At 34.5% G+C, this 17,894-nt stretch overlaps 1 protein-coding gene across 1 annotated transcript; it reads right to left on the bottom strand.

Moving 5' to 3' along the window:
* Positions 1–14,524: 14,524 nt before the first annotated feature.
* LOC118040287 (NAC domain-containing protein 104) lies at positions 14,525–15,733 on the bottom strand. The gene is made up of 3 exons (XM_035047177.2): positions 15,391–15,733; positions 14,900–15,156; positions 14,525–14,789 (listed from the first exon to the last, which is right to left on the bottom strand). The coding sequence occupies exons 1-3, from the start codon at positions 15,557–15,559 to the stop codon at positions 14,625–14,627; spliced, it is 591 nt and encodes a 196-aa protein (XP_034903068.1). The 5' UTR covers positions 15,560–15,733; the 3' UTR covers positions 14,525–14,624.
* Positions 15,734–17,894: the final 2,161 nt, after the last annotated feature.

Below are 17,894 nucleotides of genomic sequence, written 5' to 3'. Positions count from 1 at the left end.
TTATATTTATCAATGATCTTTAGGCCTTGACAAAATGACCCCCCTTCTTTAGAATTGACTAGCATTATAATAGTTCTAATAAAATTTCAAATATATCAAGATCAAGTTTGAAAAATATTTATAGTATCAATAAATTGTATATTGAATATAAATCATGCATTAGAAAATCTGTAGTAAAATGTGTTAATTTTTAATTATTTAATTTGTTATACGTGTTTTTAGAAAAATGAGAAATTGACATAAACCTTTATTTTTTCACCCAAAACATATAAATCACACAGGTCAAATTTGATTGAAACTTTTTGTTCTTCATTCAAAGAATATAAACATATAAATCTTTTAATTTATTTATGGATAAATCCTGTTGTCTCACCCATCAATTTGTTTAATTAATATCTTGTATTATTTATACACAATGACTATATTGAATGGGTTTAGAGTTTGTAATCTAAAATGAATATCACAAATAAACTTAATATGTGGGGAGTATGTTGAATAAATTAGAAGTTAATGGACTGAAATAAAAATAACTATAAACTTGTTATTTTATATGAAGGGTTCAAATTGCATAAATAAAATATTTAAGGACTAAATTGAATATAATTACAATATCTTTTTTGGAAAACTACGTGTTTTGTTAACCTAAAAGGTTGAAAACATCTTATACACATGGGCCAAAACTTATTGTTGAGAGCTTTTTTTTGTCTTTTCATCACAATTATATATATATATATATATATATATATAATGATCACATGGGCTAATGGGTAATTTGGTAATTTAATAAATTTAAAATATCATTAAAAAAATGTTAATAATACTAGCAATGCATACGTCAGCATATGAGTGTGTCATTGGATTTTGGATTACGTGTACAGTGTTACCCGTTGACCTAACACCAAATTCAAGGGTAGAGTTGGAATGTGTTTAGCATCCCTTCCATGCCTGAGTGGCGAGTGTAAACGACAAATCACCGGTTTGTCGTCGACAATCTTTTTTCTTTTTTTATTTTCTCTCTCCACCTCAATTTTTGCATAAACCTTTGATTTTTCAGACTAGCCCTTCAACTTGGTGTTTCTTCAAATTTAGTTTATATTCTTTTTCATTACTATTTTTTTTTATTTCAATTAATTTATAAAATTAAAATGTTTTTTCAATTTCATCGTAATTTGTTTTTTTTTTCATATATCAAATTTGATCCTCTTTTTTGTAATTGCTATTTTTTAGTTTTATGTATTTATTTTATTTTTTCAATTTAATCCCTCATTCTTTTATTTCATTTACTATTAATAACAAATTCGGTCCTCATTATTTTATTTGTTACTCTTTTTTTTTAACCTTTTCTTGATTTTATTATTTTTCAATTTCCTCCCTCATTTTTTTATTTCATTTCATTTTTGAACCATATTTGGTCTTTATTATTTTGATTGCCTTTTATTTTATTTTATTTTATTTTATTTTATTTTTCTATTAATAACTTAGTTTTTTTGTACTTTTCTAAAGTGATTTGTTTTTTTTAATTTGTCCTTCAATGTTTGTTTCACTGGTAATTGAGTTTTAGATGTTTTTTTCTTTTATAAGGTTATCACGTTTTCATTTAAATTTTGCTTTGTTATCAAGTAAGATAGTTGAGATCATTGAAAAATATTTATACGGTATATTTTCATGGTATTTGTAAGTACTTTTTTCTATTGGTCATTGTCATTTTTTCTTCTTTTTGTTGTTGTTGCTCTTTTATTTTATAATCATATTAATAAATTAATCAAGGTTATTAAATTTATTCAAAACAATAACCCTAGTCCCAAATATTTTTTACTTTTTAAAAAACCTTGTCATCATCTTATCTAGTTGTAGCTAAGCTTAGACGACTCGCTGTAGCTAAATTTATATTTTATTTTATTTTATTTACTATTTCATGTCTTGGGTATTCCAAAGAATCTAATCAAATAATGATTTAAGTGTTTTTTTTAACATTGAAATAAATCAAAATCAAAATCATATAAATAATAATATTAATATGTTAAATTAAAACAAATCAATTGTATATTAGAAAAATCAATATCATTTATATTTTTTTTTTTTCAATTTGTCACATGTAGCTAGAAGAGTTGAAAAATCAACAAAAGCTTTTCCTTAATTCAAAATATGTTTTCTAAAATTTATTTCTCAACATCTTAATTTTCACTTTAAAAAGAGAAAGTGTAAAATAGCTATTATTAATAATAAGGCTTGTTTTACTTGTAACCTATAACATATTTATGCATCTTTTAATATTTTATTTTATTAAATTAAAAATATAAAAATAAACTAAATAATTGAAATTAAAATTCAAAGTGGTTTCATATTTTTCATCAAAATATTTTTTTCATAAATTATCATGGTATTAAACTCATGTATAACCCTATAAAATGTATTAACACAAACTTTTTCTCATACAAACTTTCTCATGGATATTATGCTTATGATTAGTTCTTTTTTTTTTTTTTTTTTTAATTCATAACCTTTAAATTATCAGATTAATTGCGGGTTCAGATATGAAAAGTTCAGCATAAGGCCGGAAGGCGGGTCAGATGGCTGAGAAGGATTTGAAAGATAATATAATAAACCAATCTTCCAGTTACAAGGAAACATGAGATGTGTGGATCGAAAAGCCAGAATGACAGAAAAAACCTGACCAATTCCTGCTAAGAAAACTGAAGCCCTGTCGAAAACCTCAAACCAGGGCAATGATCCAGCCACCAAGAACACCGCCAGCTGAACACGAGCAGAAACGAAGGGAAATCAAAACAAGGCATCTGAATTAAACTTTAATTAGGATGATTGATCAACCGGGATAGCTAGGTTATCTTGGACAAGTGACTGCTCTGCTAATTAATTTTTACGCAAGCAATTCTACTCTCGTCCCTTGCTGGGGTTTTGAGACATGGTTTTATGGCTAGGTTCAGTTGATATTAGTGTGACCTGGGAGTAGTGTTTGGGAATGTTGCAGGAAGAACCAGCGGACTAAAACAAATGGAGGGAAAATCGGTTACAACAGCTGGAAATTCTGTTACAGCCAACACACACCGTTTTACTTACATGCATTACACACGCTTTTTGTTTTTACGCACCGTTTTAATAACTGAAAACACGTGTTAAGTCATTTCCATAGCATGCCTATATTAAAGGGCAATTGTAACAAGTTACAGTTACGTGAAATATACAACAATTGAATTCTGTTTCTTTTCTCTTGCTCTCCAAGTTCTTTCTCTGCTTCAGTCTGCGATCTCTCTTCACCATTCTTTCACATCTTCATCAAGCATTCTGTCAATCATCCTCACCATCCATTTACACCTGCACCAAGTGGTATCAGAGCCATTATCTTCGGACCTGCACCATGACACATGAAACTAGGTCTCAAGATATTAAGAAACTAGAAGGAACAATAGCAACAGCTAACAAGGAGCAAGGTCTATGGAATGACAAGATGGCCAGACTGCTAGAACATCAAGGACAACAGCATCTGTCTAGCGATACACGCCTATTGAGATTGGAAGAGCTCATTGCAGGTATTTCACTTCAGCAGAATACCTTACTACAGAAACTACAGTTACCAGCAGGAGAAACCAGCTCCAACCAGGAGTATCACCGCAGCAACCAGGAGGGTGTGTTATACAAGAATGATTGGCAACAAAGTGGTACTTACAAGTTCCATAAACCCAGAAGAGATTTTCCATCCTTTGATGGGGAAGATGTACACAAATGGTTGTACAAGTGTAATCAGTTCTTTGAAATAAGCAGAGAAGCTGAAACTGGCCTCATACTATTTAGATGGTACGACCTTATATTGGCACCAGAATTTCATGAGAAGCAAGGGTGGCCAGTTAGTCACATGGAAGGAATATGTACAAGGTTTAGGTGGCAGGTTTGGTGGCCATAAAGAACCCTTGGAAGAGCTGAAGGATCTAAAGCAAGAGGGTGATTTGGAGACTTATATCAGGAATTTCGATATCTTGTGGAATAGAGCTGAGATTGATGAGAGGTATGCATTAATTTTCTTCCTTGGTGGTCTTGAGACAGAAATTAAGAACTTGGTTAAAATGTTTGAACCCAAATCCCTTAATCAAGCATATAATCTGTCCCGTTTACAAGAAAACACAAATCTCTATAAAAGTGCACACAAACAGCCAAGCAAACAAACAACTCCACCTTTTGGCAGCAATCAGGTTTCCAACCCACAACATTCTTCCTACAGACCTCATAAATTCAGTGAAGCAAACCCTCAACACACTAATCTACCAGGGTTACTACCCACTCCTCAAACACCTAATGGAATCCAACCAATGAAAAGGCCTACCTGTACTGTTAGGAGCACTGAAATGGAAGAAAGAAGGGCGAAGGGCTTGTGCTTTTGGTGCGATGACAAATTCACACCAGGACATAAATGCATAACACGCAAACTTTATTCCATATGCTTAGTGGGTGATGATGAGGGTGATACAGATGATGGGGTTGAAGCTGGCCAAGAATCAGGAGAACTGGAAGACACAGACCCCCACATTTCCATGAATGCGTTAGAAGGAATCCCAGGATGCTACTCCCTTAAGGTAACAGGTAAGGTTGACAAGCTACCAATCTTCATATTGATTGACTCGAGGAGCACTCATAATTTCATGAATACTTGGGTTGCTAACAAACTTCAGTGTATTCTAAGCTCCATCAAACCAGTGACTGTTAAGGCTGCAAATGGGGGGAAAATGTTATGCTCCTTTATTTGTAGAAAGTTCAAATGGAAGATGCAAGGAATACATTGTGAGGCAGACGTATTTGTCATGGAATTGGAGGCTTGTGACATGGTCCTAGGAGTCCAGTGGTTAGCCACTCTGGGAGATATTGTGTGCAACTACAAAAACATGTGGATGAGTTTTGAATGGCATGGGCAACATACCACCTTAAGGGGCGAGGCACCAGTGAAACTACAATCAATTCAATACGGTCAAATGGGTGGTCTGTTGAGCAACAAGACTAGCATTGCAGGTCTCAATCTCTGGAGCTTGAGGATGGTCCAAGACACACCGGACAAGGCAACATCAACTACTGTAAAAAATCTCAATAAAGAGGAAGAGACAACACTACAGCAACTACTTCAACTCTATCAGGATGTTTTCATTCCTATGACTGGTTTACCTCCCAACATGCCTCATGACCACACCATCCCCTTAAAGGAAGGAGCTCAACCTGTCAACCTTCGTCCTTACAGGTATTCAAGCTTACAAAAGGATACGGTGGAAGGTCTAATATCTGAAATGTTGGAAGCAGGAACAGTCCAGCCAAGTCACAGCCCCTTTGCCTCACCAGTGGTATTGGTTAAGAAAAAAGATCTCTCCTGGCGATTATGTATCGACTACATGGCTCTTAATAGACTGAATATCAAAAACAAATTTCCCATTCCTTTGATTGAAGAGCTACTGGAAGAGTTGACAGGAGCATCATTTTTTTCCAAGATTGATCTACGCTCGGGCTACCATCAGATTCGAATGCAAGCAGGAGACATCCACAAAACCGCCTTCAGAACACACAATGGCCACTATGAGTTCTTGTTTATGCCTTTCGGTCTTACTAACGCTCCGACCACCTTTCAAAGCCTAATGAATGAGGTGTTTCGCACTTATTTGAGAAAGTTTGTTCTTGTGTTTTTTGACGATATCTTGATTTACAGTCGCTCCTTCAAACAACATCAAGCTCATCTGCAAACTGTTTTTGAGCTGCTTCGGTCGAACAAGTTGGTGGCCAACGAAAGCAAGTGTGTTTTTTGTGATGATAGGGTGGAGTACCTAGGCCATATTATCTCTAAGGCTGGCGTAGCAACCGACCTAGAGAAGCTACAGGCCATCAAGAACTGGTCATTACCTCAGAACATTAAACAACTCAGGGGATTCTTGGGACTCACGGGGTACTACCGCAAGTTTATTAAAGGCTATGGTATTATCTGTCGCCCCTTAACTAGACTGCTAAAGAAGGATGCAGTGGGGTGGGATCAAGAGGCAACGGTGGCCTTTGAAGCTCTAAAAAAGGAAATGATGAGTCCACCAGTCCTAGCACTACCCGATTTAAGCAAACTTTTTATTGTGAAAACTGACGCCTCATGGGCTGGTATTGGAGCAGTACTCATGCAGGAAGGTCATCCAATTGCATTCATCAGCAAGGCATTGGGACCAAGGCAACAGTCATTATCTACTTATGAGAGGGAAATGCTAGCTATCCTAATGGCAGTGCACAAATGGAAGCAATACTTGTGGGGCAGGTCCTTCAAAATCAGAACTGATCATGTTAGTTTAAAGTATTTACTAGATCAAAAATTATCTTTCCCTTCTCAGCATTTATGGCTCACAAAACTATTAGGATTTGATTACGAAATCGAATTTCGTAGTGGAAGGGAGAATATTGATGCTGATGCCCTTTCCAGAATAAGCAGCAATGAACTCCATGCTCTTACACTGTCAACACTAGAAGCTCTAGTATTGGAAAGCATCAAGCAGTCCTGGCAAGAAGATCACAAGCTTCAAGCTCTCATCCAAGATATCATAAGGGATCCGGCCACACACCCTCATTATAAATGGAGCAACAACTGCCTTTTCAGAAAGGGAAAATTGGTAGTAGGACACAATACAACTCTTCAGCAGCAACTCATCTCCATGTATCATGATACCCCAGTCGGTGGCCATTCAGGTGCTACAGTCACTACAACAAGGATTGCTAGCCTGCTATATTGGAAGAAGCAACAGAAACAGGTTAGGCAATATGTTAGAGAATGCCCCACCTGTCAACGTTGCAAAACAGAGAACATAGCCATCCCTGGATTATTGCAACCCCTGCCAGTACCAGCAGCACCTTTCACAGATATCAGTATGGACTTCATCACTAGCCTTCCCAAATCAGAAGGCAAGGAGGTTATATTTGTTGTGGTGGACCGGTTCAGCAAGTATGCCCACTTTATGGCACTTTCACACCCATACTCAGCCACCACAGTACCCAAAACTTTCATGGAATCAGTCTACAAACTACATGGAATGCCAGCAACCATAGTAAGTGACCGAGATTCCATTTTCCTTAGTAAATTTTGGACAGAACTATTCGCCTTGCAAGGAGTCAATCTTCATTATTCCACCGCCTACCACCCTCAATCTGACGGCCAGACTGAAGTAGTCAACAGATGCATTGAAGGTTACCTCAGGTGCATGACAGGCGACAATCCTTCCCAATGGTGCAAATGGTTAGCTTTATGTGAATGGTGGTATAATACAAACTTTCATACAGCCACAAAGACTACCCCTTACAACATATTATACGGTTTTAATCCACCCATACACATCCCATACTTCCCAAAAGACTCACCCTTAGAAGCAGTCGATCATTACCTCACCACTAGGGAGCAATTACTGCTAACAGTGAAGGCCAACCTCACTAAGGCACAAAATCGCATGAAACAAATGGCTAACAAAAAGAGAAGTGATAGGGTCTTAGATATAGGTGATTCTGTCTACTTGAAATTACAACCTTACAAACAGAAATCCATACTTCACCCACACCATAAATTAGCCGCCAAATACTATAGTCCCTATACTATCATTAAAAAGATTGGAGAAGTAGCATACCAACTTAACCTCCCATCCTCATCCACTATCCATCCCATTTTTCATGTATCTCTCCTAAAAAGGACCAGGGGAAATAGAATGGTTCACCACAGTTTGCCTGACAGTCCCAGTGAGCCTATCTTACAGCCCCAAATAATCTTAGACCGAAGGATGATCAAGAGGGGAGCACAGGCAGCTACACAGGTTTTAATCCATTAGAAGGGGCTCTCACCCGCAGAAGCAACGTGGGAGTATATGGATGAAGTTCGACTAAGGTTTCCAACCTTCAACCTTGAGGACAAGGTGGTTTTGAAGGGCGGAGATTTGTTGCAGGAAGAACCAGCGGACTAAAACAAATGGAGGGAAAATCGGTTACAACAGCTGGAAATTCTGTTACAGCCAACACACACCGTTTTACTTACATGCATTACACACGCTTTCTGTTTTTACGCACCGTTTTAATAACTGAAAACACGTGTTAAGTCATTTCCATAGCATGCCTATATTAAAGGGCAATTGTAACAAGTTACAGTTACGTGAAATATACAACAATTGAATTTTGTTTCTTTTCTCTTGCTCTCCAAGTTCTTTCTCTGCTTCAGTCTGTGATCTCTCTTCACCATTCTTTCACATCTTCATCAAGCATTCTGTCAATCATCCTCACCATCCATTTACACCTGCACCAGGGAACGCGGTTGAAACGGTGTTCTCAAAAAATTCAAATTTTTTTTTTTGTTTTTTGCTAAAAATTAATGCGGTTTGTACTTTTTGGATTGTTTTGATGTACTGATATCAAAAATAATTTTTTAAAAATAAAAAAATATCATTGACATGCATTTCGACATGAAAAGTTATTTGAAAAGCAACCGGTACCACACTGCCAAACATGCAATCCCGAACTGATGGACCATTCCTATTTATTCTGATACAAGAAATACTGGATTTCTCTAGCTAAGTTGATTCTCAGAAATCAAATCATGAATCAGACCATTTATACTTCCGAACTTGTTCCAATTCAACGCTAAACAAGTACTAATTATTAATTAAATACTTGTTTTAGAAGATTGACAACATGGCCGCAAGTTCTTGATATTTTCTTCTTCTTCTTCTTAATCATATCGTTGTTGTCGTTATCCAAGATAATCTCTGCTGCTATTATTTATGCCTCTCAGGTGATGCTTGTTCTTTTAGCTATACTTCGAAGCTGAATCTGCCTGCATCCCTCACTATTCTGAGTCTTGATTACTTCGTTTGAAGTTGCCACTATAAACGCTGTTCCCTAGTTTTTGGAATCTAGTCATCTGGACAAACTTCCATGCTCTTCCTTATAATCAATGTTGAAACCATTAAGATGTAAAAAGTATCAGAGATTCATCAAATCCTTTTTGGAAATTATAGTCCTATCCAATTTCTATTTCCACGGTCTAAGCAAAGCCAAAAAGCTACATGTACAACAGATAAAAAGAGATAGATAAAAAGAGCAAGTGTAAAACAATTATTTTCTTACGATGCCCAGGTGAAAAATATGGCTGGCCGTAATGTACCAGAAGATGTCATCCTAAATATCCTGTCAAGACTAGCTGTAAGAAGTGAAACTCTATGGAGGTTCAGGTGTGTGTCTAAACAATGGTGCAACTTGATCTTCGATTCTTTGCTTTATAAGCTGACACCATAACTGGTCCGAACAAGTACAAAGCTCTTGGTGTCGTTCCAACAGGATTTAACTAGTTTTTGTGCTGTATTATGCGTAGTTAAATATCACACCCGGCTCAAGACAGGATGGCCAGTTTGCAAGGTCAATTTACATTCGTAGACCAACCAGGTTTAGTATCAAAACAAACATTTAAAAAAAAAAAAAAATTAAAAGAATTTGAAACAAGGTTATTTCAAAAACAAATAAATAAAAAATTCTTAAAATTGACACAACCAAGTTAATCAAATGATTAAATTACATGTCAAATCACTTGAATTTGATCACGTCGATGTTCATTTTGGTTTGAAAAGGACCACCAAACAGGCTAGATTCCAAGTTAATAGATCATTGGTTCAATCTGTCCAAGCCAAAATGGGTCTGACAACTCTGATTGGATGTATAGGGTGTTGTGGAGATTTTCGTTGGGAATGAGTCACTTTGACCTGTACCTAGACCTGCGTACATGAGGGCTTAAAAACATCACTTCTATCCAGAAACCTAGACATCTGGATGAAAGCTCCATCTTATGTAATAAACACCTCACTTTACTCATTTCCTTTTCCATGTGGGATAATTATTACTCTAGCATGTGAGCTAGACTCATTCCATCACAACTTCTCTTCTAGCAGAAGTATTTAACAATTCCAAGTGCGATAAGTGTTATCAGAGTATTATAAACATCAAAAACTCTCCACTCTTTGAAGAACTTGCTCATCTAGCTAGGAGTTCGCGCACCATTCGCTCCCCTATAAGCCACATCTTACTACTCCACAAGTCATCTGTTCTTTGTTCAAGAGTCCAACTAGAACTTCAGTTTTTACCATGAAGGCACCAATACTACATTATTGGCTATGCAAACACCTATAGTATCCACTTGTACCTAGCCAAATCATTGGATCCGTGACTATTTGTTGAGGAATTATGCATTGAAGGGTCATTAATTTGGACCTGCACACATGAGGGCTTACATATGAGATTGAACACTAGTACTTTAACCTAAAAATTTAGAATATTAGGTTATGAGTCCATTTTATAAATAACCACCTTATTGTTTTCATTCCCTTTTATTATAGAATAGGATTCTAATATAGGATGTTGTAATTTATTTTAGGGTTTTGTGGCTCTTATACCAAGTTAAGAATAATGAAATGTGTTGAGTTGTATCTTAGCCAACCTTTCTATTTATATAGGGCAGCAGAACACTGCAGTAACTGTAATGATTACAATATTCTATATTAAAATCATATTCTAATAGATACATGAATAACTGTAATGATTACAATGTCCTATATTGGAATCCTATTATATAATATCTTTTAATGTGGAATAACTTTTTGTTGAGCATGGGAGTACTGGTGCCAGTTTCGGATACAATCCGTAAAAGGATGAGCACATACTAGCCATTTCTTTCTAAACTCTCGTCAGAAAAGTATGCTTGGGTGCGAAGTATTTACCATAAGTTAATGTGGATCATGAGCTGCCTTGGGTTCGTGGAAGGACTTGACAGAAACTCCATCCAAGATACTGGTAGGGTCTGGTCTGGTGAGAGATGATCGATGATGTGTTTCACTGGATAGGCACCACAGATTTGTTTCAGTCTATAGTTTATGATTCTGAAGCTGAAATTTGTGATGCTTGATGTTGAAATGGAGCGATTCAGTACCCTACATTTCCCCGAAGATCGACGATGCTTTAGATTTTGATCCATCGATGTCTGTGACCGGAAGGAGAGGGTCCTTGTACCTTGTTGACAAGGTGAAAGATGTCATGAGCTCTCAACGGTTGAAAATATGGATGCTAAAGTTCTACAGAAAAAGTAAAGAGTACATCATCAATAATATTACAGCTGCTAAAGGACTGATTTATTTCAAAGTGGCAATTGTTTGTCCCCTTTTAGACCCGACAGTGTATTAATTCATCTCTAATTATTATCTGAATCCAAACATACAGAAACAGACAATTTAGTTTAGTTTTTGAGACCCAATATTCATCATAGATTTCCAATCAATAAGTAATATGCATCAGATCACCCTTTTATTTGTTGAATCATTAACAAAATGGGTTTTGTATTCTTAACGGTGGTGATTACTTGGACATATGCATCATAATTAGCTTAGCTATTTCCTCAATTTAAAGTAATTGGCCACGACGAACTATGATAGATAGCGAATGAACGGAGATTTATTTCTTATTTGTTCTTTAAATCAGAATTGTATAAAAATATGTCTTTTGTATTTGTTTCTAGTTGTAATTCCTTATATTTGAGCATAAAAATACGTCCTTCTCTCGTTTAGAAATAAACTAGCAATAGGTTAATTAATTACATTTAGGATTTTCTTGTGCCTGCTTATCATGGCGCCCGGATCGAGGAAGTATGTAAGTTGTATATTAGTTATTTAATAAGATTTTATATGATTCATACTAATTTTATTATTATCATTATTATGATGAATTTATGGGTGTTCATGGGGGATGCATAGTTGGATTGGATTTGTATCCATAACATAATCTAACTTTTAATATTTTATAAATTATAAACTTAATTTATTTATTCAATTTTTTTTATTATATATATATATATATATTATTGAATGAGCTTAATTAGAATTAAAATATCAATCGAATAAGTTAGCCCAAAATTGCTAATATAAAAATAAGTCTCCAATGACATAAGTAATTATATGTTACATCAATGGTAGATTTAATATTAGATACTATGATTAATGGATTTAAATTAACAGATATTAGACTTAAATTTTCTGAATTAAATTTACTAAATTACTTTTCTTTAATTTTGTGTTTATTCTATTAATCTAATTTAATTTGGTGGATGAAGGCAATTGAGGGTCACACTATACTAGTTGGGTCAAGTTATCTGAATTTTAAAAATTTCCACCTATCACCTAATCTATAATATTTATTTTTTAGATTTTTTTAACCTATTATTATTTATAATATTCATATTATGTGATTTTGATGGGTATATATATTAAGCCAGATCAAATCATACAAACATTGCACATGAATTATGTTTTTGAATTACAACCCTAATAATGAAGATTCATAGTATCATTGATATAGCAATATAAATATTTCTCTCTTGTAGTCTTATCGAATTCTAAACATAAAAACTTGAAACACATTTGTAAATTCATATTGCTTGAAATTCAATAGGCTTTTGAGTGATGTGGGCTTTGGAAATGATGTAGAATCGAATTAGCATCTGAAAAGCTATCTTTTTTTAATCTAGCCCCCCACCCCTCCCTTTTTTTTTTTTTTTTTTAAATTGAGCCCTTGTTAAATTAAAAAAGAAGGGGTAAAAACTTTGTTTTTTACTATAATCCTCCCCCTCATGATATAAAAATTTGGTCTAACTGATGGGGTGGTTAGGACTTTTTATTATTTTTTGAACAATAAAAATACAAATATAAACAAATTCAGACCCGACATATACAGAGGCATTTTTACTATCTCAACTTTAAATGCACAATTAAGTAACTGGAATGCCTTGAGGTCAAGAAAAAACGCTTCTGTCAAGGGTCATTTTCATTATCTTAGCCTAGATTTGTTTTTTGGATTATTTTTAGGTGGGACTGGGGGTAAATTTGAACTTATTTAATGAATATTCAAATAAAATTGATGTATGGATTTAACGTATCAGCAATATATGAATAATTGTCACAGTTTTTAGGCTGCACGTGTGACATCGTCTAGTAGTCAAAAGATGACTTTTATGTGGTGTTTGATTCTTTTTGGTGTCTCTTCCATGGATGATCGACTCATGTCCTAAATGAATATTTAGTTTGGTATTGACAATTTATTTTTTTTTCTTCTCTCTCACCCCTCGGTTTTCATGTTCAGCCCTTCAAATTTTCAGAGCTACCCCTCAATTTATTTTTTCTTTGGATTCAGATTCTATTTTTATTTTTTTTTGTCTTTAGCTTTTTAGAAAGTTTTTTTTTTTTTTTCATCATTCAACCCTATTTGTCATGTGTCATTTTTTTCATTTTAGTCCTCAATTAAACGTGATTATGTCGCCTATACATATTTTTTTCTTATGAAAAAATGCATACTTGTGACATAGTGCGGACCAAGTATAGTTTAAAACTATAAATTAATAACTTACCTAAGATAGTAGTGTATGATATAGTTGTAAGACCTCACATGAGGTTAACATGAGACAATACTTGACGCAACCTCAATTTTTCTTTTTTGAAAAGAAAAAAAGAGATGAATACATTGTTATTTTGATCAATTTTTTTTATATATAAAAAAAAAAAGTTCATGGGTTGGGTGCTAAGCTTTGATAGTATGAATCTCGGGATGATCGAGTCATCTAGTTAACTTCAATTTATAATCAAGTCAATTAAGTTTTTTTTTTCTTCTATTTTTTATTCTATTTAACCAATTTAATCTTGAATAAACCAGGTTTTAGATTAACCAACCATGTCGGTATGGGTTTTAATGGCGTGAGGATACATGTATGCAAAGCTTCCTTATGCTATCCCCCTCATTCCGTTTCCTTTAATAGTGTGGAACTCTAACATAAATATCGTATGCATACAAATAGTTCAAAAGATGATAAAGCAATTCCCACTTGAGCTAAAATCAAAAGTTGATTGCAACTTTTACATCCTTCAAAGTATATATATATATATATATATATATATATATATATATAGAGAGAGAGAGAGAGAGAGAGAGAGAGAGAGAGACATCATGCATGACAAAATGCTAGACTAAGCAAAACTCAGACCAAGACGTTCGGACAACAAATACTAAAAGCAGAAAATGGTGGGGCAAAGTAAGCCATGCAAGACAATAAATATTGTGGTAGCAGCTGGGCACCTCCCTTTTCGACTTTTATCCTTCCATTTCTCGCAAAGACACGACACTCGGGCAACATGCAAGAAATTTCTCATGATCAATTTCAATTATTATTTTATTTTATTTTTTATATAGCAAAGGATTTGCTCCTAAGTTGATATATCCTGGACTCAATTCAATTCGGAGCTGGCTGTATGAACGCAACTCTCGTCAATTTTCTAGTTTTTGGGTACGCATAAGACCTTATCTGTTAAGGATAAATTTAATTTCAATTAGTATGATCATAATAACTTGTTCTGTTTTAAAACTGATCGGAAATGCTGAATTTTTATAATGAAAACAAACTAGAATGTCACGAACCGAAGCACTCCACCATAAATATAGTTCTCTCTAAGTAAAGACAGTATTAAGTTTTATCTAAATTAAAAACATACAAAGATTCACATGTTTACACATTATTCATTAATATAAGTTGAGGCAATATACTGAAACTAATTTGGAAAACTTATATCATCAAGATCATCATCCATTGATAAGAACATCTCATCTAGACATGAAAGTTCAGTCCCGTCATCATCATCAGAGGTATTGCCGACGCTTTGGATGCAACTTCCCTCCCTTTCATAGACTCGACACAGGATCCATTGATGGCAATCCTATAGATATCAAACAAGTAAAGATATATTAGTCGGATATAACTATTTTATTTCATCAATCTAGCATTTATATTGTACCTTAATTAAAAGAAATTAAGGGTTCTGCTTACTAGATTTTTGTTTCTCTTGTAAGATGTGCCGCTCAATTTACTGTTGCAAAGATGATATTCCTGCATCATCCAGCTTGTTTCTACACCTTCAGCACCAATGCAATACACAAGGTATTTCTTTAATCCAACCTTCTTACCAGCACTACTAAATATAGGTTCTTCAGTGTCTAATGGCTTCCAAAACCCATTTTCTGTGACTTGTTTCTCCATCACTTGACTAAAGTAGTACCACTGGTTTCCACTTGACAAAGCCTTGCCTGTTCACTCAAAAAGATAACAGGAACTTAGCTTTTTCTTTGAACCAACATAGCAACTTTCTTGCCCCCCTCTCCCCATTTTTCTAGGCAATGGGAAATAACTTTCATTTGAGCTAGAAGCTATATATAATTCATTTGATTTCCCATCTTATTAGAAAATTTTTAAAAAATCCAAGTTGGTTTAAAAAAGAAAAAACCAAGATAAAGATATATAGAGATAAAGGGAATATTTACCTTCAAGTTGCCAGGGATCATGGGGATAGAGACCAAGATCAGGAATGATGTCAGGGTTGCAAGGTGAGAGTGAGGCCTTGCGATGAAGAAAGTGAAGGACAAGTTCTTCATCGGTTGGGCTGAAAACAAATCCCGGAGGAAGGTTACCACGGCAGCCATGATCTCCCATGCCTAAACAGACACAAGCCAAATAAGTTTGGTGTTTTTTTTTTAAAAAAAAGTTAGAACCTAGGACAGTGCATGTGGCTAGATATCCCAAGGGCTAGACCTAGCTATATAATAGTGTTGAGTGAGAATAGAGACACTGATTGCTGCACTGTGACTCAAGAATTAGTTATGGGCCAAGGGTGGAAAGGCGGCTACAAATGGATTATTGCAAGTCCTTTACATTAAATAATCAAATTTCAAAGGCCATCAACGTGAGTTCGGTATGTTTGGTCATTTTCATCATCAAATGTAGGCATTTAAGTGATGAACTTAATGGATTAGGCACTGCACGTTGTACTCGATCACTTCAGGGCATATTTATTAATTATTAATTGTTCATCTCCATATGTTTTACCATTCAAAAATATGAGCAACATGTGACGGAAATGTGATGTAATCACAGAGATTAACTCACGGGAGTTTTTTTTTTATGACAAATTAAAGATAGATGAACCACACCTGGACGTCGACATGTATCTGTCTCGGAAGAAGATTATTTTCCATGTCTTAATACCTGTCTCAATACAGAAAGAATCAGGGCCAGTTCAAACAAAATTACATATACCAAAATTTCCCCTCTTTTTTTAATGAATAAAACCGGATCAAAAAGAAATTCATGTCTTAATTAATACACCAAGCCAAAAACAATTTTATTCTTACTGTTATAAATTGAGAAATGATGTTTTCTGTCACCCTTTAAGTTGAATATTCTGAAAAAAAAAAAAAAAAAAAAGAACTAATCATGCTTTGCCATGTTTCCTACAAAATTTAACTCGATCGAGACTCAGGATCCTTTTGGCTGGATATTGGTTTTTTAAGACCAATTAGCCACTGTAAAAAGCTTCCCAGTGGTGAAAGATGTGTTCTAATACACGATGAGGGTAGGATGAGGTAAGCATGCAGTCGAGGTTTGATTCGTTAATTTGGTATATCTTTGTCGTATAAAAGCTAGAGATGAGAGTGATTAATTATGTTCGAGCAATAATCATGATGGGATACTGCTTGCTTGTGTGGCTCTCATCACCGAAAAAAATAGTAGCTTTAATTCGGTAGTAGACCAATGCTTCCTTGACCAATTACAGGAGAGTGACATGACCTTGCTCCGGGGATGCATTATCCCTACACTTATATGTATATCATACATAAAATGCAAATTTTATCATTATCACCCCCCCCCCTTCTCCCTCATTAATCATTTTTTAAAGTTTTTTTTATTTAAAAATATATTTAAATAATATTTTTATATTTAAATTTTTATAATATTGATACCTAAAAAAAAAATTCAAAATTTTTCAAAAATATATTCCAACCAAAGTCTTCCACAGTCTTGGAGATAGCATATACTATTAGGATATGAAATTTAAATTAATATGTTTTTAATATTAAAAAATAAATTTTTAAAAAATAAAATCAGCTTGATATCTGCATATTGAAAAAATCTTCCACAGTTTTGGAGATAGCATATACTATTTTTGTACATTTTTTAAGTTAATATTAAAAAATAATATTTTAAAAAAACAACCATTAACCCATCTTAAATTACCTATCAGCTGCAATCGTTAGTCATCTCAAAGTTTCTTTTATGTGACATTTGTTCACGATTTTTTTTATCGTGCCAAGCCTCGACATGTGAAAGCGATTTCTGCTTTTTTAGTCTTGTCCGTGTGTTTTTCTCCCGTTGTTGGAAGAATGATTTGGAAACTGTGACTTCTCCAATAACATAATTGGGAACCAAGTTCAACTTGTACGAAATGCTGGTGTAATAAATAAGTTGATGTCCCAAAAAAAAAAAAAAAAAAACCAAAGCAGTATTCCAGAGCTTTGTCCGCAAAGGTGAACGATGAATTCATAACCTCCCTCAATTTTTGTTAATCACAGCAAATATCAAGGGCTCGATGGCCTTGTAAAACTACGCAAAATGAGTAATCTTATCGTTGACGCAAGATGAGTAATCTTATCATAATCAACAAACACAGTCCAAAACAAATTTTTATTGATTTAGGGTTTGATGTCAAGTGGCAACGGTATAAATGTCGGTAGATAAAGTAGGATAATATGGCTACAAATATCGGAGCTTGATAACGCCATTCATGTTGCTGATCGAAGACATATAGCTAACTTCGTCCAGTGGTGTGTTGTCCCAGTCACTTCACAGCAAAAGTAACGACCCATTGCTAGATTTCCTTTCTTTATGAAAGTTAGGTTTTTTTTTTTTCTTTTTTTTGAGTTTACCATGTTCTTGGGTGGAAAGGGGAGGAGAGAAGATGGAATGCTTTTGCTTGGATGATTTTAAATCA

The sequence above is a fragment of the Populus alba genome, chromosome 7 (genome assembly GCF_005239225.2).
Source record: "Populus alba chromosome 7, ASM523922v2, whole genome shotgun sequence".
Lineage (NCBI taxonomy): Eukaryota > Viridiplantae > Streptophyta > Magnoliopsida > Malpighiales > Salicaceae > Populus > Populus alba.
This window is presented reverse-complemented; position numbering and strand designations above follow the sequence as displayed.